The following is a 20,891-nucleotide window of genomic DNA, read 5'->3' on the forward strand; positions in this document are numbered from 1 at the left end:
ACTCAGGAACACAAAGAAAATGAAAACTGTCTGACAAGCGTTGATCCGCGTGTAAGATTTTCTGCGATGAATTAATCGCACTCAAACTAGCTCAACATTTCGTCGTTCTCGGATTCAACGAGTTCACACAGTTAATTCGTACATATATGAAACAACAATCGTACGCGAGTCGCTAAAACCGAAACTATAAACCTGTCAGAGCATTGAGAGACGTTTAAACTCATTATCAATTGTTGCCCTGTTTTACATTAACGATATAAAGAAATCTAGGTGTCCACGTGTTTTTGCATGATTGCAACATGAAAGTCGGCAACTGGAGAATCGTAGAACTTGGTTTCGGTTGTGGTTCAAGCTTTTGACGCTTAAATGCGTGCTTCTCTTCAGATCAAATGAAATAGTGAGTGGATAAGCACATAGCATACGCCTTCCCTGGCACAGTATGAAAGCAGCGTCCTGGCGGAGTTATCGCCATGTTATCGCTGATCACCAGTCGCAAATTTCGAAAAATGAGAGTCTGTATACATCACGGCAGCCATATTTAAGACGCCAACTATTTTTCGATTGCATTTCGTTCCCGCAACGACCGGCAGAGTTCGCAACGTCGCGACAAGCATGGCGCCTCGCATGCGTCGATAGACGTTTCGTCCTTTTAATTCGAGTTGAAAGGAGAGTTTCATTATCCTGCCCGCCACACCTGTTGCATCGTAAACTCCGTTGATCATCTTTGTTCACTGGGTTTTCAATTCACAAATCCGCCATGGCGAGTACCAGCGGCACGAAGCCGCAGAAAATCCCGAAAGTTGCGAAGGTAAGCGTTTGACGCGCTTTCACAGCGCCGGTATTTTCTTAATTGCGCCTGACCACGATTTCCTGTGCTTCTGAGAGCGTTCTCATCACATAAATTGATTGATGACCCCTGTCACAAGATTCCTCGTTATCTCCTCTCCGTGGTTCGTTCACTGACGCTTTCTGACACGGATGTTTACCGCAGGTCAAAAACAAAACACCGGCCGAGATTCAAATCACAGCCGAGCAACTTCTACGGGAAGCCAAGGAAAGAGACTTGGAGATCTTGCCGCCGGTAAGTAACCTGCACGCGGAATGTACCCTGCCGTTTTGAGTGATCTGTACGCATAGAACCAACGGTGAACTCTTTTTTTTTTTTTTTTTCTCGGGATTTGCCAGCCACCGAAGCAAAAGATCTCCGATCCAGAAGAGTTGGCGGAGTACCAGCTGAGGAAACGAAAGGTGAGGCTTTTGATCGGAATTACCGAATGGCGAGTCTCTTAAAGGTGATTTGCGTTTTAATCGATTGACCGTGCGCGCTATCTGTGCTTGCTCCAAGGGCTTCGAGGACAACATCCGCAAAAACCGATCTGTCATCAGCAATTGGATCAAGTATGCGCAGTGGGAAGAGAGTCAGAAGGAAATACAGAGGTGAGCGCGAACGAATTTTGCTTCCTCCTTTTTTCGCTGACTGGCATCGTGTTGATCGCTTCGTCAAGGTCACCAAGCAAAGTGCAAGTAAAAACACGATGTGTAAGTCGTTATGCGTAGTCGTAGTTCAGAGTTAACTCGTACTTGCCACTTGAATTATTTGTATTCATTATGTGATTGCTTAAAAGCAGTTTGATACGACAGCTTTGAGGAGTCGACATTTGAAATTCAGGTTTTGGTTTGACTGTAACAGTATTGAACTATGTTCCACGTTGCCAGCTCAGGGCTGTGTGTACCTTCTTTCAGCTTTTAAGTGAAGCTCTCAAGTGTTTGAGTTCGCTAATCACGATTACCACTGAGCAGTGCTTTCAGTCTGTCAAAAGTAATAATGTTTCGCTCTGAAGGTAGAGACATTGACGAAAAGAACGTAGTGACAGCTGAGTGTGCTATTGGAATCCTGTGCCTTATTTCTTTTTTTCCTTTCCTCAGGGCACGCTCTGTGTATGAGCGTGCGTTGGACGTGGACCATCGAAATGTTACCCTCTGGCTGAAGTATGCTGAAATGGAAATGAAGTGAGTAAAAAATCATGTTTGTACTGTTTCACTCGTTACGATCACGACAGATCTGCTATTCCGCTGTGTTACTGCATATTTCAGAAAATGCGAGAATTTCGAGAGACTTCAGAGTCTTTTGTATTTAGTAATACTTTTCCGTCATCACTTGTGTGCATATTCTGCTACACTACAGAACAGTATTGCAGCTGTTGTACAAATGAAATTGTGCATTACTTACTCGCGGTAAAATACCTTACTTATCATTCGATTTTTGCTCAGAAAAAAAGACCCACAAGACTTGGATCTCGGGAGTAGTTGACTTCGAAACGGTTGTCAGCAATGGTGAAAAACTTTGACACTGCCATCGTCAGCTTTATCTGTACTACGGCAGTGGTATCTCCATGCCCTGAGGTTACTTTGTTTAACCATGTGACCATGATCAGCAATTGGAAAACTAGCACACAACTCTTATCCACGTGGAAGCGTACTCAGCAGGCCCGTAGCCAAGAATTTTTTTCGGGGGAGGGGGGGGGGGCACTTGACCTTGACTTTTTGAGAAAAACACCTATTTTTATTATTTATTTTTGGTAAAAACACATACTTCACCAAGATTTCGGGGGTGGCTACGGGCCTGGTACTCAGTAACACATTAAGAAGCGGCTTGGCGTTAAGTTCAATCAGCCAATCAGATCACTACAATCGTGTCACTCAGAAGAATACTCCGCCGTGCAGGAACCGCCAGGTGAACCACGCCCGCAACATTTGGGACCGCGCCGTGTCGATCCTGCCGCGGGTGAAACAGCTGTGGTACAAGTACACCTACATGGAGGAGATGCTGGGAAACATTGCGGGCGCACGCCAGGTCTTCGAGCGCTGGATGGAGTGGGAGCCCCATGAGCAGGCCTGGCAGACTTACATCAACTTTGAGCTGCGCTACAAGGAACTCGACAGGGCCCGGCAGATCTACGAACGATATATCCTTTCGTGGTCGGTCTACCATTAACAGAGCGTGTGGTTGGGTTGCTCGGTAATTCATGGTAACGGAAACAAAGTGCGAGTGAAAGGGAAGAGGCAAAACAGAACAAGATTGAGATGACAGAGCAACTGCTGTCTGGACATTTTCTGACAGTACAAGCTTTATCCTGACGTTTCCCGACTAGGTGAGTGCTGCCCTGTCTGTTAGACAGGATGTCTGCTGTAACCTGTCGCCTTCTGTGTTCTTCGTCTTTCATTCACACTTTTAAATCTGTTCCCTTTGATGGGCACTTTCCTGGGCACAATCGGCATCAATCCCGTTGACTTTCTGTTTTGCACCGTAAGGCCTCTTTTTCTCTCACTATTAACGACCAGTTATCGAAATAAGTGCAGATATACCCCGCCCCTTCCCCCTCGCCTCGAGAACTATAGTCAGTTACAACCTACGAAAAAATGTCAGCTCCGTCCACTGCCATCACTGACCCTCCCATGGAGAATTTACATAAATTAAATAGCACTTCCTCATTTTTGGGTGTTTCAGACATTTTTGACTGTTTCAGACAGTTCACTTTCTCTTACAAACACACGTTTGTGTTGCTGGTTTTAGGTTGGAAACTTGGAACGTCCTGGTAAATTTAGTCGGGTATTGCGACATTGCTGATCCACCAAACAAAACGTTTTAGGTGGTTATGACGAACCTTTAGCTATTAATAGTACACGAGCTGAGAAAAAGTGCTTGCGGTTCGAGCAGAAACCAGCTAGCACTACTCTCTTCCACACATGAATGGCAGGTTCGCTGCGGTTCTGCGGACAGAGCCTACATTTTTTCCTAGGTTATAAACGAGTATAGGTTATCTGCAGAGGTGTTGTCATAGGGAATATATCATTCTAGGTGCAGTTTGATAACTGTTGGCTAACAGGTGCAGCATGTTTTTAAACCCACATTTCCCCCATAGCAAAGGCAGGCACTGGACTGTCAAGACACAACTGCTGTGTGGACCCTGTATTTACATGTAAAACCAAATTTGGGGTCTTACATTCAAAATGAACCAGCGTAGAAATGAAGGTTAGTAACTGTAATGTACATATAGCATATTCAAAAGCTATTCAAATACTAAGCCACTGTACTGGAGATAGCACTTAACTGGGTAACTTAAAGCATGATGCTGCTTCAAAGAAAAAGAGAGTGAACTTAATGAGCATCTCACTATTAGTGGTGCCTGACTAATAGTGTTGATTTGACTTCTGTCAAATGCTCTTTCACCATTGTAAGATGGGCATTTCTACAGGTTCTGCTTAGGCGTTTCTATAGCAATCCGGTTTTCACTCTGTAGATCGGTAGATTGTCGAATTTAGCACATCTAGGTAACTGTTATTGAAGCGTTGTCCTTGTAACGTCATTTTCTTTGGCTGTGTGCATCGAATGTTTGAGATGTTTGACCCTTAACCGTGCGGTGCACTTGTGATGGTTCATCCGGACGTTCGGCACTGGATCAAGTACGCCAAGTTCGAAGAGCACAACGGCTACATCTCCAACTCACGACGCATCTACGAGCGGGCCGTCGAGTTTTTCGGCGAGGACTACATGGACGAAAAGCTGTTTGTCGCCTTCGCCAAGTTCGAGGAGAACCAACGGGAGGTGAGTACGGGAAGAACAATGTCTCGTCTTTCTTGATCTATTGCAAATGCTGGGGCAGCATGCGTTGCAGTAATCAAGAGATGTTTCGTCAAAGTGTAGCGTTTTTCATTTTTGACACAACGACAAGTTCATGTTAAATTGAGGACGACGTGGCGAGTTAGGAAAAAAAAAATGATAGGTGTAACCTTAAGTGACAAGAAGAGAGCAGAGTGGGTCTGGGTACAAACGGGTGTTGAGGACGTCTTAGCCAAAATCAAGAAGAAATGGGCAGGGCATGTAGAGCATAAGCGAGATAACCGCTGGTCATTAAGAGTGACCAACTGGATTCCAAGAGAAGGCAAGCTCGCGAGGGGGAGGCAGAAAGCTCAGTGGGCAGATGAGTTTGTGGAAATCCATCCCAGTGTGTGCATGTATCTTTTGTGGAAGCTGAATTCAAAACAGCCTTTTTTTTACTGCCGTGTAAGTAGTGTCGCTTTCGCGTCTGTTGCATGTATCGCCTGACAGCACGACCGTGTGCGGGTGATCTACAAGTACGCACTGGAGCACATCCCCAAGGAGAAAGCGCAGGACCTGTTCAAGAACTACACCATCCACGAAAAGAAGTACGGTGACCGGGCCGGCATCGAGGACGTCATCGTCAGCAAGCGCAAGTACCAGTACGAAGAGGTGCGTCAGTTCTCTCGAAAGCGCGCATTGCAGATGTTTTGTATTGCTTTAAAGCCGTGCTAGGTTGGAAGAAGCTGCAGTCTCTGAGTTTCAGTTTCATTTAAAGCTAGTGTCACTTAATTAATGCAGGTGTCTTCAAGACAACAAAAGTTGCGATGACCTCTAATACCGCTGCCAAATGACCTGTCCCTCTTAAGTTGGTGCTCAAGTTTACTTGTGTAGTTACTGACACATAATTCATGCTCAGAGGCACCTGCTTGAAAATGTGAGGGATTTGAGTTTCGAAATACTGAATTGGGCAGAGAATACTAAGTGTCCTTATTTCACAAGTGGCAAGAAGCTGGACAATGTCGAAAATAAATTGCTGCATGAACAGGGCTTGCAAGTGACTTGGTCAGTGTGTGTTTCGAGCCTTGTTATGTTGTCACTGGCAGGTCATTTTTTTCAATAACAAATAGGATGTTCAATTCATTGCACCAGCTGCAGCTTCCGGTGATATTGGCTTCATTAATAGTTAGGTGTTCTCTTTAACAATTGGGTGTGTTCTGTACGTCTTCAAATTTTGCCTTCACGCACATAAGTTGTGTAACGGCGAAATTGGCAGCCGGTAAATGTTTTACGAAAGCTTGGTGTTTATTATTGTAAGTAACTTGATACGTGGTACTAGTTTACACTGATTCTGTTTTAACGGGGCAAAAAGGTATTTTCCTCTTGATCACTGAACCCCTGTCTTACATTTCGTGATGTTGGCCACAGCAAGTGAAGGAGAACCCTCTCAACTACGACGCCTGGTTCGACTACCTCCGGCTCATGGAGAGCGAGGGTAACGTGGACTCGACGCGCGAGACGTACGAGCGGGCCATCGCCAACGTGCCGCCGTCGCGGCTCAAGCGCTTCTGGCGGCGCTACATCTACCTCTGGATCAACTACGCCTCTACGAGGAGCTCGAGGTAGGGCGACGCCGAGCGCACCCGCGAGGTCTACCGGGCCTGCCTCCGCCTGTTACCCCACAAGACATTCACCTTCGCCAAGGTGTGGCTCCTGGCGGCTCACTTTGAGGTGCGCCAGAAGAACCTGCCTGCCGCCCGCAAGTTGCTGGTGAGTTGACGTTGTCAACGTCGCTGACAGCTGCCTGGTAAAAAGTGTGTTGAGGCTTGGGAGGTACTGCAGGCTAGTTGGTTGCGCATGATCTATAGAACAGCGGCGCAGGTTTAAATTTGCAAGGATGAACAAAGTCACCCACTAGCAAAGATAAGTTTATTCTAGGGATGGGCGAATAGTAAATTTGTGGCTTGAAACAAATTCGAAGCGAATATAGTGATTTAGTCGAATAATTTCTAAATGAATAGGTCGAATAGTATATATCACGTATTATAAATAAAAATGCGCATTTCTGTTGTGACCCAACTAGCTTGTGCAATATTTTTAAGAATTGGAGCTAGGCGTGTGCAAGTTTCACTTTTTGGTTCAAAGTGAAGTGGAAACAAATTCGAATAGTAGCAGGCTTTGAATAGTAATAGGGAGCAAATTGTAAGTGGTAAAATACGCTACATTTTAAAATGTGCAATACTTAGTGTTTAGTCCTCATAACACACTTTTCGCTTTTCAACTTAAAAAAAAAAAGAAAAGAGTAATTGAGGTGCAGATAATACGTAGTGCATCTAACCTTCAGGTATGGCTTCGCGGCAGTGCGGATTTCCCCTGGAGTTTGGTTTCGCGGCATAGCACCCACACGCCGCAGTGAAACCGATCTTTTCAGGGGGCTCACATGCAATAAAATATACTACTGTTCGTTCATTTCGAGTACATCGAAATTTCGAATAATTGGCATTCGTATCTGAAGCGAATTCAAATACTATAATATTCGTTGGAATATTTGAAGTGCTCGAATATTCACCCATGCCTAGTTGAGTTCACATTTGTGCACGTTGCACCTGAAAGGGACCTGAAAGGGACGTTGCACCTCCCTGCGTAGCTTTCAGTGTGCTCACTGGTACGAAAGGAGAGTGAAAGCGCTTAAAGCGTGCAGCAAGTCCCTGCAACTCCGCTCGCACTTGAAGGATTCTAAAAAGTTTTGCAGCAGTCAATTTGTGAGGCAATAAGCTCTTTTATTGAAGCCATTAGGCAATTACTTAAAAAAGTTTTGTTCGAGCGAGCAGCTCACTTCTTCCGCGTCGACATTCTCGCTCTTTTGCAGGGCACGGCCATAGGCCTCTGCCCCAAGGACAAGCTCTTCCGTGGCTACATAGACCTGGAGATTCAACTGAGGGAGTTCGACCGCTGCCGCATCCTCTACCAAAAGTTTCTCGAGTTTGCGCCCGAGAACTGCACCACTTGGATGAAGGTTGGTCTGCTCTCTGTATCAACACGTGCAAGGGCCACACTTTTTTTTTTACGGTAAATCTGTATATGGCTGGGTGAAACGACAATGCGTCCGTCGTATGTGCACAATAACTCCTAGCACGTACGTATGTGCGACGGAAATTGGGCAAGCCTCACTAGTCACCACTGGTCCACTAAAAATGAAGATGTCGTCCGTGAGCAAAAACGAGTGCGCCACCGAAGTTGGGCAAATCCCATTGCTCAGCTCTGGTCCACTAGACATGAAGAAGGGAACACACAGGCGGCAAACACCAATTAAAATTTCTGAATGGACGTAATCTATAATTGGGAGACTTTAATGAACTGTTAGGATTAGTCCAGTGATGAACATCGGCGTCGCACATTTCAGCTTCTCCAGTATGGAGTGCTTAGGCGGTGTTTCTTTTTTCTTCTCGCTGTGTTGATGAGGTGCGGCTCTTGCATGCAACCACCCCACCAACGCGATAGCAAAAGCTTTCTCTCTCGCCATCTTTCTTTTTTTTTTGTAACAGATTTGTTCATTCATTTTTGCACGCTGTGTACTTGACTACTTGTCTTCACTATGGCTGTCACTCCTGTATTTGCTTAGTTCAGGGGGAAAAAGCAACCAGGCAAATTGCAGCACAAAATATGAATGCTTGATTTGAGGCTATTCAAGGTGGCCTACAACTTTATAAATTGATGTGTCGGTGATGAAAACGTATATTGATTGTAACAACACATGACCACTGCCAATGTGCAGCTGGTACAATTTTTGTAGAGCTTTTACTATTTTTTATAGCTTGGTCCAAGTTAGCTGAAACCGCCGGTACAAGTTGCATCTGTGTTTTAACTCCACCTGTGGGATCAAACTAAAGCACGCTTGTACAGTTATTGTGAAATGCTGTACTTGCCCATTTCGGGGCATTGCATTCATGTATGGAAAGGTATTGCGAGCTGCTAATTCTACCAGAAAAATCTTTCGGCCAACACCTTCAGAGAAAAAAACCTCTGGAAAAGAAATTGATTTGTAGTCTAGAAAATAGAGTACTTTCGTTGTCAACCCTCTCAGGCAGTTGCAGTAAACACTTGCACATTGTGTGTGTTGTTTATCTGTCCTGTGTTCTATTAAGCGAAGCTGGCTCGTACATTGGCCAAAAATGGCACGGTTTGAAGCTGTAATTGGCTCCCTCGTATCAGTATGCAGAGCTAGAAACGATCCTGGGTGACGTGGAGCGGGCGCGGGCCATCTTCGAGATTGCCATCAGCCAGCCGCGCCTGGACATGCCCGAGGTGATCTGGAAGAGCTACGTCGACTTTGAGATCGAGCAGGAGCAGTACCAGCTGGCGGCGCGCCTCTACGAACGACTGCTCGAGCGCACCCAGCATGTCAAGGTGCGGGCCTAAATGTGTGAAGTCTGCGTCACGAGGAGTGAGCGCACGCATCTACAGCTCTCAGTGATTGAAACGCGATACTCGGAGCGTGTGGCTGCTGGCGGCGAGGATGACGGTGAGGGTGATAGCGTTTGTGACGCGTGGTAATTGCATCCGATAAACTGTCATTCAGTCCGTGTGTTCTTGTGGCGCCGATGGAGCACTGCAATCTTTCGTAATGCATGCCCGCCAGCTCCAGCCGCTTCGCGCGACGCGGCATGTGAGTGTGTTGTATTAAAGTCATGGCAAGCAGCACTCCGCCGGCGCAACCAAGAACACACAGACTGAATGGCTGTCTGCCAGATGCAGTCACCATGCGTCACGAATGCTTTCACCCTCAATGTCACCCTCCCCACCAACACTATCGCATTTCACTCGCCAAGCACTGTATAACGCGATACTAGTATAACATGTTATAGCATCATGCTAGAGAATCGGACTTGTAATCTGAAGGCTGTCGGTTCGGATCCCACCAAAGGAAAGGGTGATTTTTCGTCCACTTTAATTCAATTTAATTTACGTCGTAATTATTACACTACGGTTAAAAACATCAATCAACTTCCCCTAAGCTTTCCTGGGCCTAATTGTCTATCCAATTCATCTGGTTGTGCCTAACATAGAAATGAGCCCCTCGAAAAATTCCCTGTGTTAGTAGTACAGTCGCATCTATATATTACAGACTAGGCCTCTACAAATATTCGAGTGTTTCTTCGAAACTAGGCCTGAGTGAGGATTTGAGCCCATTTCATTTTATGCCTGTAAATTTCTTAATTTCGTCATTCCACTCAACCCGTTGTTCTTTAGTTCATTAGCATTCATTATTAATGTTAAACTGTGCACACACACTATAATAACACTAATGTTCTTGCTGTGCTGCTGTGTACTATGTGCTCTTGTCCAAAACATCAAGCGAGAATCATTGAAAACTTAATTGATCTCTGAATAATGCTGTAAGTTTCTCGTGAATATTGTTTCGTTGCCTGCCGCGGTGCGACATGTCCGGCAGCCCGCCTCGTCTCAGCTGCATTGCGAGATGCCTGGTCTCTCCAGAGCATTGGTAAGAATGTGCAGGTGGCTTTGATAAAATGTCTCTCAAAGGTCTGCTAAACCACCAAGAGGTTGAAATTTAGTTGCAGTGTTGCGGTTGTGCACAAGTCTTCAACAAACACACAATTTTTTGAAACGGTGCTGTAATAGTGGAGTGACACACGCTTGATGATCCTAAAGCGGACCCTGCTCGCTTCGCTCTTTCCTTCGCTAAGCTCCGTTCATCGGCTCGTCTCTCCTCCTGGTCAGGTGCTTCTCCTCGCTGCGTGAGGAGGAAGAGCGACGAGCACACGTACCTGTGAGCAGATAAACAGGTTCCTTTTGTCGATGACATGACCAGACGCGAATGTTGATGTCACGGCCAATGCTGGGGATTACCAAAAGGCCCTGAGAGAAGAAGGGATTGCTTCTTGGAATTTGTGGCACACCCGCGGCTCACAGCAATGCCGTATTTTCCGTGGTTCATCGTGACGGCATGCTGAACTTAATGTGTGTTTATTTGAAACGTTAAAAAATTATCTGAGGTGGTTTGGGGCCCTTTGAGATAGCCAGCTAATAGACACCAAATATTTTTTAATGGAGTGAGCAGACTTTGGTATGTTAATTGCTCAGAATGGCATATGTCTACAAAGGACTGCAAAAAAAATTTTTTTTTCAAGCTTCGACTGTCACTGTGCTTTATAAAGTGAAATGTTGCTCCTTGCATCTCTTCCTCCAGGTCTGGATTAGCTACGCCCACTTTCAGCTCAACTACGGAGGCAAGGATCCCGTCCCATTGGCCAGGACGATCTTTGAACGAGCCAATAAGGAGCTCCGGAATGCCGCCGAGAAGGAAGAACGCCTGATGCTTCTCGAGTCTTGGGCAGAGTTTGAGGTCAGCATTTCATGCTTACTGTCTTTTTCATTTGTTTTAAATATTATTGTTGTGATTAGTATCATTGGTCAAATGTTCTATCTTCCCTTTGGTGGTGCTTGTTGTGAAGAGGAGATGATACAGTTGTTTCCGTTTTAAAAACATATGATGCAAATTAAAAAAAAATGTTGTTCTATGCTCCTGTACTCACCTCCTCACAGCCCATTGTCATTTGTTGATATTTAACAACCTTTGTGAGTGTGTTGTGCACAGTAGTCATTGATTGTTTGATTGGCCAATTGATCGACCAAGTGAGTGAATGAATGGCATTAATGTTCCCAAGCAATTGATAGGCCACAAGAGACGCTATAGTTGGAGGCTCTGAATTATAGCTTCAACCTGCGATTCTTTCCCATGCACTCAAACTGCAGTGACAGCACACAGTCATATTTGTGCTTTTTTTTTTTTGCATTATCCCATTGGTCAGGGAATTGAACCTGCGACCTCATGCTTGATGGTGCAGTGCACGCCACAGTCTCGGAGCCAGCGCACGCGAGTGCACGGTAGTTTTGCATGTGCAGCAACGTCACAAGTGTGTTAGCAGTGTGCTTGAAAATCATTATTATTTATCAAGATGTCAAGATGGAATATCAGTGACAGAGTCTGACTGTAAATTACGTGCATCTTCTCAATGAACAGGCCAGCCATGGTGATGAGCAGAGCCAAGAGTCGGTTGCCAAGCAGATGCCGAAGAAGGTCAAGAAGCGAAGGAGAATCGTCAATGAAGATGGGGTAAGTGTTTTGCGCCTACTGAACGACAGGAACACCACTATCCGTATTCACGATGGGCCATTTGAGATGAAACTTTGCGCTTCGAAAGCGATACAAGTTTATTTAGTGAAATTTGATTTTTCACGGAGAGGCGACGTTCAGGCAGCGTCTGTGCCTCGAGGGCTCCTGTTTTAAATGTAAACGAGAACAGTGGTAGCTTTGCCGAGTATTCGCTGTATCGAACTTGATAAGGTTTGTTGCTGACGAGTTCCCGACAAGTTCCCGGCAGATGTAAAAGTGGCAAGAGCAGCGTTGCTGAAAAAGTTGCTGCATCCTAAAGTAAGTGTGTTTGTTACTTGCCACTCCTTGCTATTGTAAGGTTTTTGCTGATTGTATGCTATGTCTGGAGGTTTGATTATTGTTAATAATTCATGTATTGCATTCCTCACTGAGGCACGTGCTCAGGGCATGCTATGAGGAAAGAAAATGTGTGCAGTGTTTCTTTTCTTACCCGTCAGTTTTGTGCTTTTGGAATTTTTATTGAGACCTGTAGCGGTGACTCAGCAAAGCTCGGTTCCCAGTGATGGCGGTCATAATTTCGATGGCGGAGAATGCAAAAAAAACAACAACACAATAACGCCCTTGTTTTTAGATTTAGGTGCGCATCACTTAAGTCAAAATTCATCTGGGATCCAACACTACGGCCTGCCTAAATCGCGTCGTGGTTCTGGCGTGCAACACCCCGACATATGATTAGCTTTCAGCAAAGTTTTGTAAAGTTTACAGATAGACAGCTATGTCAATTTCTTTAGGTGGGCCCACTAAACAAGTTAAAATAATTACTTCTGAAGGTATTAAAGTGGGATAAGCATGCCAGATATATGGCATCTAAAGCACATTTATCACTTTATTCACTCAGACGTTGAATTGAAATTTCATAGCTTAAATATTTTCTCAAAGTGTTGGTGATACCTCATTGGTTTGTCTTGTTCTCGAATACGGTATTATTAGCCTGTTTTCCTGCACAAAAAGTTGCAACTGATAAAATTTACTTGGTGCATGTGAGGTTATCTACAGAAGATATTTACCCTTAATTTGTTTGGAACCATACGTCACAGCCACGCTAGCGTCACGATCTCGCTGCGGCCTTACATGTCACGCTAGAAGTGCATAATAAATAAATTTTCTTTTATTCTCCTGCACCCCCATATGTTATAGTATGTTAGCGTCACGCTCTTGCTACGGCCTTACATATAACATTAGTACAAAATAAATAAATTTTCTTTTAATCTCCCACACACGCCTGTGACATTGCTTTGATAAAATTTAGTTGGTGCAATGTGTCGTGAGGTTATCTACATGAGATATTCACCCTTAATTTGTTGGGAACCATACGTCATAGCCACGTTAGTGTCACGATTGCGCTACGGCCTTACTCATAACGCTAGAAATACGTAATAACTAAATAAAGTTATTTTTACTCTCCCACACGTGCCCGTGACATTTCTATTCACACGCCTCTGCTGTTTCTCATACTTAATGTTAATAACGAAAAATATGCACCCTTAATTTGTTATATACCATATGTCATAGCCACGTTAGCATCACGATCCCGCTACGGCCTTACACATAACACTGGAAGTTTGAATAAACAAATTTTCTTTTTATTCTCCCGCACATGGCTGTCACGATTCTGTTCATGCACCTGCACTGTTTCTCGCACTTAAGCTTATTAACAGAAAATATTCATCTTTAAATTGCGTGGAACCGTATGTCACAGCTGCATAGTGTCACGGTCCTTCTACAGCCTTACACATGATGCTTGAAGTGCATATTAAATGCCTGTGATGTTTCCGTTCACGCTTATTAACGGAAAGTATTCCGTTAATAAGCGTGAACTTATTAATCTCTGCCGTTACGCTTATTAACGGAAAGTATTCACCCTTGATTTGTTTATACCCGTATGTCATAGCCATGTTAGAGTCAAGATCCCACTACGGCCTTACACATAATGCTGGAAGTGCATAATAAATAAATAAATTTTTATTTTATTCTCCCGCACGTGTCTGTTAGTCTCCGCTCACGCGCCCCTGCCGTTTCTCGCAGTCGGAGGCCGGATGGGAGGAGTACTTCGACTACATCTTCCCGACGGATGAGACGGCCAAGCCGCACCTCAAGCTACTGGAGATCGCCAAGAAATGGAAGAAGCAGCAGCAGCAGCACGAGGAGGGCGACCGGCAGGAGGGCGACGAGGACGACCTGGTAGAGACTGGACGACCAGAGGCGTGACAGCGCGGAGGACTCCTCCGGCTTCTTCCGCTTCCGCCGGTTCCACAGTCGGCACTGCGTTCGCACCCCCGCCAACAGTCGCGCGTTGTTCCGTCAAAACTCTTGCTGCTACCAGCCAGCAACATCATCTTTTACATACTATACATTTCATCGTGGTGCTCGCATTACAGTCGTGTAAATATACTAGCAACTCGTTCTCAAGTTTCTTATCTCTTGTCTCTTCCTATGTTGTTACATACCTTTTGGATGTACAATGACATCATCATTGTACGTCGTCACTGTATCACATCATTTGTCAAAACAACGACAAATGACATCATTCGTGTCTAGCGTCCAAGGGTGTCCGCAGAACTTTCTGCAGGGGGGATTTGCAGGAGGGGGGGGGGGAGAGCATCCAGCATAAGCATCCTTTCTTTCACTGTCATGACATGATGGGCAAGATTAGTCTTAGTGTGTAGCGTGAAAAGTTGGCTCGCAGTCCTGAAGGGCGTTTCATGCTGATATGTGGGATCTGATTGTGCTAATCAAGCTGTGTTTTGTATTGCTAGTGCATAAGAACATATACGAAATTCCTTGCCCCCTCCCCTCCCGGACGCTCATGTTAATGTCATTCGTTATATCGTTAATAGCGTTATATTTCCGCTAGACCCTTCAAAGATTTCGTACAATGACATCAAGATAACCTTTGTCATTTGTGTCAAACGGCACTTGCACTTGCCGTATTCAGTTTCCCGCTACACTTTGTTAAATGGAAAAGAACGTGCTAAGTCAACTCACTCGGGCTTACTCAGACTTTGACCAACCACCGAGTTCGACTCCGAGACTGCTGCTGTATAATTCTGCGAAGCTGGAGTTCCGGTGAAGCTACGCGTAGAAACTTTGCGAGCTTAAGTCGGAGCGAACTACACTGAGTAGAATTTTGGCGAGTCTTAATGATCAATGAGGAAAAAGTTGTAATTTGTGAGCGAGTCCAAGTGAGTTAGGTTTATTTGGTCGACCCATGCGTTATGCTATCGGTACGCTTCACCGCGTGACAGGGCTGCGTTGCAGTGAAATTTACAAAGCTGTTTCTAGTCCAAATTCAAACTCAAGTTTAGCTCAAATTCAAGCGAGTAACTATTGTGAATAATAATTACTTAAGTGAATATACCGTATTTTTTAGCGTATAATCAGCACCTTCAACAAAAATTTGTGAAAAGCTTTCTAAAAATGATCCCCGTGTATTGCCGTGAAGCTGGCTTCCTTGGATAGCTTTGAAGTGCTTCTGCGAAGCCACCTTTGCACTCCGTAATTTGTGTTTTTCGTCTTGACCTCAGCTCCAAAATGTTACACACGCCACGACATCTATGCATTAAGTTTTTGACAGAGTACTATTTAGATTTATACATGTCTATTTTTAGTCGTGTAGCATTGCAAGGAATGCAACGCCATTTAAAATATCAGTGAGATCAAATTTTACCACCTCACAGTTGCACCAATCTTATGAAGGGCTAAAAAGAAATTGCTTCCCATCTTTGAGGGTAAACCTTGACTGCAGTAAGCCACCCAATTTAATAGGCAGTAAGAGTAAGGACGCTTGCCACTTGGTCGCTGTGCATTTTGCATATTGAATGCTAATGCACAGGAACGCCAAATATATATGCAGCTGTCCCAGCCAATCTGCCTGTTCATTTGCAGCCTGTTTTCTAGCACAGTGGGCGGTGCATTCAGTTCAATACATCGTTTTGATGCATTACTTACCCAATTTAATGAGAATAACCTCGAAATGCACATGGTGCTCAGCAACGTATATATCAGACGTTCACATTGTGTCACAGTAAAGTCAGTGTTCGTTTTTGTTTTCTTGTTTTTTGTTTTCATGTGGAGTGACTGTGCCTGATGTGTATTTCTATTCTCTGTGAGGAAAGTATTCTCCGGAATTTATTTGGAAGAAACAGTTGCTTCACACAACTGTATTCAACAGCCATTTATTCAAAATTATTCGGAACTATTTATTTGATAACTGTCAACTCAGTGTGTATGTGTTTTGAGTTGTGGATTCATTTGCCCTTGCACTGTGAATTTCTAGCTTCCTGGTTAGCTCAATTCATAGCACGACTGGCGTGGATAGCAGTTGGTCCTGGGTTCGACCCACGGACTAGTACAAACTTGTCAACCAGGAACTAGAGCTGTGCGAATAGCAAAATTTTGGGTGCGAAGCGAATTCAAATATTGAAGTGTGACTGTGAATCGAATCGAATATTTTTCGAATATTTCTCGAATATTTTTCGAATACTTCGAAGCGAAATTGCAGAAAAGAAAGTTAGAGAGGATTTCTAAGCATATTTTTATGAGATAGCAACATGAAAGTGTTTCTTTTCGCTAGGTTGATGAAGCACTGGCGGGGTGGTGTTTCATAGTTGTCTTATCAAGAATGAGGCAATGTAGAGGCCGAATTCTATTTATGTACATGATTTGGCACAACGAAAGTGTTGCCGACAACACTTTACACGTGATAGGCAAAGATGCCATTTCCTCAGCCTCTCCTCTTTCAACTTCTGGGGGAGCCCAACTGATGTGGCGGACAAGGGTGTGCTCCCTTCAAGTCCGGGGTTCCAAGTCTGCCTCGTAGACATCGATATGCAAGAACATCTGAAATTTTGGATGCTAAAAAGCTTCGGCTTCCGATTTTTCGGACTTCCTGCCCAAATTTCAGGTCCAAAACAGCATTAATTGAGCCCCCACCTCTGCCACATCTTTCATCTCCATGTTAGAACCATCGTTTTCTTGAGTTAATACATTTGCAACCGTAGCAGAGCTTGAAAGGCAGCTTTGCCGCAATACCGGGGTGTGATGAGGTGAAGCATATTGAATATCTGAAGGGGTCACTTTCAATTGAACGGTGACTGTATTTGTTTTTGGGAAGTTCGAATAGTTCCAATAGTAAAATTCCAGTGCAGATCGAATCGAATAGCAAACACTATTAAAAAAATATTCGAAATTTCGAATATTCGCACACCCCTACCAGGAACCTTTACTATCCGAGAAATCCGTATGGGTTTCCTTTTAGCTTCAAGCTACTGATGGGTGGACTCCAATTTTCCCTCTCGTAATTATTTTGTTCATGCCTTTTACTTGTACGATTTCAACAAAAGCTGTGTCTGCCATCTTTTTCTTTTCAAGCATTCGTGTGTCCAAAGCTAAGCATTATAACATGCACATACGCTTTAAGGTTCAGGTAGCACTTAATTTTTAAAGCAGCTTATGTGCATAGACGTAGAGCTAAAGCAGTGGCAGACTTCTATAAAGTTACAAAAAAATGCATCAAAATGCATTTAGACAAGAATCTCATTGAGTGAAACCTGGAGGGACTGGAAAAATAGATTCGAATGAACAGAATTTTCATTGACATGCAGGTATGCCACAGTCAAATAGAACGCCAACTAAAGCAGAGGCTGTTGTACCATTTAAAGGAGTACTGACACGAATTTTAAATATTTTCTGATTGTCGCTCTAAATAAAAACACTGGTGACGAGAACCCTAAAAAGAGTATTGCGGTGCCTGGGAATGCATGGAATATATTATTAATACCGCCACTGTAAAAAAAAAACTTTCGGTCTCGATATCGAGGTGGTGGCTTCTCAGCTACGGCTCATAGCAGTGTGACATCACGGGAGAACAGCAACTCGCGACTTACTAGCGGCAGATCTGTCATCTGCTCATGATGTACGTGAACAACGAGGAGTTAATTGTCGTCCAGTGACCCCGACAGTGATTTCTGCAATTTAGGCTGCATGCAGGACGAAGAGTTCGCAAACTCAGTAGAACTGTGTTGACTCGTCGCGACAATGTCCATTGTGGTGGGGCTGGCTTGCAGATGCTCAGCGACGAAAGCTTTAAAATCAATGTAAAATATTTTATACGCCTTTCTGACTTCGGTGTGTGGCGAATATTAACACGGCATACCAAGAAAACGAAAAACGTTAGTCTTTGTGATGTCTCAAAATCGTGTCGGTACTCCTTTCAGGCGATCTACATTTACAGCAATTCTGTTCTAATATGATTGACACTGCAACCTGGTGCTGCAGTTTTAGCAGAGGAAGATGAACGCAGAAATTGTCATGCAACACATGTTTCGCGAGTAGGGAGCTCCCGTGGGTTTCTGGGATCTTGCTCAACTGCCAACCTTGCCGGTGACCCGAACCTTTAGTTAATAATTTGTGTGGTACCCGTTGTGGTTAAACATTTGGTGAAAACAACGATTTAAGTTAAAGTCTTACATTATCTGTTTATGAAAGTACACTGGGAAGTTGTCATGAAGCGTCACTACAGTACAAAGCGCAGTGGCTGTTTCAAACAGCAACCCATTCTCTTTACAACGGTGTGGGAAAGAATGACTTTTAAAGGCTCGTTTATTTTCTGTGTTATACACGATATTAATGTGAACTAACACAAAATCTTTCCTTGGCATTATTTTCTGTTCTCATTAATGGGGTCGGAAAGAAGCTTCCTGTGCAGGAGTGTTCTGAATGCACGGTTGAAATCTGTCGGACCCAGAGGCCAATGGCACCAGTGCAACACTTGGTACTAATGTGGTACCGAGTTTTGGATTTGCACACTTTTTGCTTCAGAATGCCTTTCAAGTTGCTAATATTCGGCAACTTCTCTTAAATAGCAGTTGCTGCTGCAAGTCGAAGTCTTGCTTCCCGAAGGCAGTATAGTTCAACTGCCTCTCTTTTTAAATGCAACATACACTCAAACCTCGTTATAACGAACACGGATATAACGAATTATCGGTTATAACGAAGTAAATTAATAATAGTCTTGTCATAGCTACGGTGCTACAAATAAACGTTTATAACGAATTTTCGGATATAACGAAGTTATTTTCGTGACAGATGCGACTTTGTTATAATGAGGTTTGAGTGTATTTAATTCAGATTCGGTCCAACAGCTTTCCAAGGGAAGTACTTCCACATTTCATGCGCAATATGTGGGTTGCGAGATTGCTGTTGGTCATTTCGTCTTAGAGCCGGCTTGGTACAGAAGTAGTCTCAATCATTGTTGTGAACACATGAGCCTGCTCTTGATCTCACTAGAGCCTAGTTTGTGTTTTGCACTCAAAGCTGGACATAACGAAGACGGATATAATGAATGATCGGTTATAACAAAGTAATGAAAAATAGTGTTGTCATAGATAGTGTTATGAATGCATGTTTTAACAAATTTTCGGATATAATGAAGTCATTTTCGTGTCAGATGTGACTTTGTTATAATGTGTTTATAGTGTTTATAGTTTTTTTAATGCTCCTAAATAACCAGCTGAATGTGCCATAAGTGGTGTGTACCGTTGCAGCTACTCTCCTAGCCATACAATGCATGGTTCGCAGCATTTCAGTTCTGCAAGCATTCCTGAAATTGTTTTTTTTTTTACTGCAACTTTATTTCACAAGTGCCCTTACAGTGCATCAGACAGGATGAGAGCATGAAAATTCCTTGCACTTAAAAACAATTTGATACATAAAAAAAAAACCAGGATGTGATGAAATGCACAATTTAATGATGTCAAAATATTCATACGGATGCTTTCGTTTTGTAGACACTCACATGTCAATTGAAAATTGTTGATATTTGGCCACTAATTACAACCCATTTTATCAAGTACAAATGTCTAAAAATGAGCAGCAAATGGGTCATATTTTATGAAGCATGCACACCAAGCACATTATAAAGCTGAAATCAAAAGGGATAGCACACATGAAACTGTCATATCTACCTGATAAATTATAAATCCAAAGATCGTTTCACTGGTATCGCGTATGGATAGTTAATAGGCGTGTGTATTCAATGAAAAATAAACGCATACAATTTGTATAAATACTGACTTAACAGGCACACTGCAACGAAATTCCACAATGGTTATCAATGAGTACCACGCGATCTTGGAGCAATTGTGGCAAACTTACACGGCTATCTATTACTTGCCCAATCTTTCTATTAACAGCATTTAAATAGCACCTAAGCTAGCGGCACACGCAGCCAATATAGTTAAGGGATAAGACGTACACGTCCACACATGGCCTCTGAAATTTTAGACATTCCACGGAAGCCATTCAAAATCTTGGAGGCCATGCCGAAGAGACTAGCTTGTAAGCACTGGGCTCTGCATCACATTCAGTGAGCACTCGAAATTTCTTATTCCAATGTTGAAATCAAGAACGTAAAAAATTTTTTTTTAAGTAAGCTTTTTAAAATCCACCCGCTTGCGCTTCAAATGTAGCACCTTGCACAGATCTAAAACTGAGCTTCGTACGTAGTCTTAAAATGGTATCGCAGTTCGCCTTGAACCACATTTGCTGTTAGTGCTTTTCAAAATCTTTGTAGAAATCGGTAATGGCGTTATCAAACAAGGAACGCAGATGAATTTAACCAATCGTGCATTGTCGCTACCAATTCGGAAATGCTTTTCCCCTTCATTTTACTGCTTCGTTTCGTGTGAAATGTCAATTTTAGAGCAAGATTTTAAAAATTTTGTTTGAATGTTTGTGAGGGAGACAAAAGTGGCTCTTTGAACATCTGTGTCCAAATTTATGTAACAATACTCCCAGTACTACCTATGCCCACTCGAGAAGCAGTACTTTTCACTGCTGCTGTTCTTTTTAATCACTTATGTAGTACGTGAACTTCGAGAGCAACACTGAGATAGAAGAAATTGCTCAAAACTTCATGAATCTTGGCAACAAGGGGAAACAGATAAGACGCAAAAGATGCAGGTTAAAACAGTTTTAAGTACTGTCCGAGCAGCAGGATGGGATCCACTTACAAAGCAATTATAAGCACCAATTTATATGCCAAAATGTAAATGGCAGGAGGCACATTGAAAGGCATACGACAGGATTTACACT

At 43.5% G+C, this 20,891-nt stretch overlaps 2 protein-coding genes across 2 annotated transcripts; both read left to right on the top strand.

Annotated features, from left to right (window-relative positions):
• Window positions 1-586: 586 nt before the first annotated feature.
• On the top strand, window positions 587-14,215 carry LOC119374477 (protein crooked neck-like). The gene is made up of 14 exons (XM_037644584.1): window positions 587-808; window positions 992-1,081; window positions 1,186-1,248; window positions 1,346-1,437; window positions 1,927-2,010; window positions 2,725-2,966; window positions 4,428-4,606; window positions 5,111-5,272; window positions 6,029-6,370; window positions 7,470-7,616; window positions 8,813-9,007; window positions 10,812-10,967; window positions 11,646-11,738; window positions 13,824-14,215. Exons 1-9 carry the CDS (start codon window positions 758-760, stop codon window positions 6,224-6,226), a joined length of 1,161 nt encoding a protein of 386 aa, XP_037500512.2. The 5' UTR covers window positions 587-757; the 3' UTR covers window positions 6,227-6,370; window positions 7,470-7,616; window positions 8,813-9,007; window positions 10,812-10,967; window positions 11,646-11,738; window positions 13,824-14,215.
• Window positions 6,947-14,006, top strand: LOC125756408 (crooked neck-like protein 1). The gene is made up of 6 exons (XM_049411162.1): window positions 6,947-6,991; window positions 7,470-7,616; window positions 8,813-9,007; window positions 10,812-10,967; window positions 11,646-11,738; window positions 13,824-14,006. The coding sequence occupies exons 1-6, from the start codon at window positions 6,947-6,949 to the stop codon at window positions 14,004-14,006; spliced, it is 819 nt and encodes a 272-aa protein (XP_049267119.1).
• Window positions 14,216-20,891: the final 6,676 nt, after the last annotated feature.

This window comes from Rhipicephalus sanguineus, chromosome 11 (genome assembly GCF_013339695.2).
Source record: "Rhipicephalus sanguineus isolate Rsan-2018 chromosome 11, BIME_Rsan_1.4, whole genome shotgun sequence".
Classification (NCBI taxonomy): domain Eukaryota; kingdom Metazoa; phylum Arthropoda; class Arachnida; order Ixodida; family Ixodidae; genus Rhipicephalus; species Rhipicephalus sanguineus.

Excerpts from the sequence above, each read along its gene's own strand:
- LOC119374477 (XM_037644584.1), top strand. The coding sequence starts at position 758 with ATGGCGAGTACCAGCGGCACGAAGCCGCAGAAAATCCCGAAAGTTGCG. Across the intron at positions 809-991 it reads AAATCCCGAAAGTTGCGAAG|GTCAAAAACAAAACACCGGC; the intron begins GTAAGCGTTTGA and ends TGTTTACCGCAG. Across the intron at positions 5,273-6,028 it reads GCAAGTACCAGTACGAAGAG|CAAGTGAAGGAGAACCCTCT; the intron begins GTGCGTCAGTTC and ends TGTTGGCCACAG.
- LOC125756408 (XM_049411162.1), top strand. The coding sequence starts at position 6,947 with ATGGCTTCGCGGCAGTGCGGATTTCCCCTGGAGTTTGGTTTCGCG. Across the intron at positions 6,992-7,469 it reads CCCTGGAGTTTGGTTTCGCG|GGCACGGCCATAGGCCTCTG; the intron begins GCATAGCACCCA and ends GCTCTTTTGCAG. Across the intron at positions 7,617-8,812 it reads ACTGCACCACTTGGATGAAG|TATGCAGAGCTAGAAACGAT; the intron begins GTTGGTCTGCTC and ends CCCTCGTATCAG.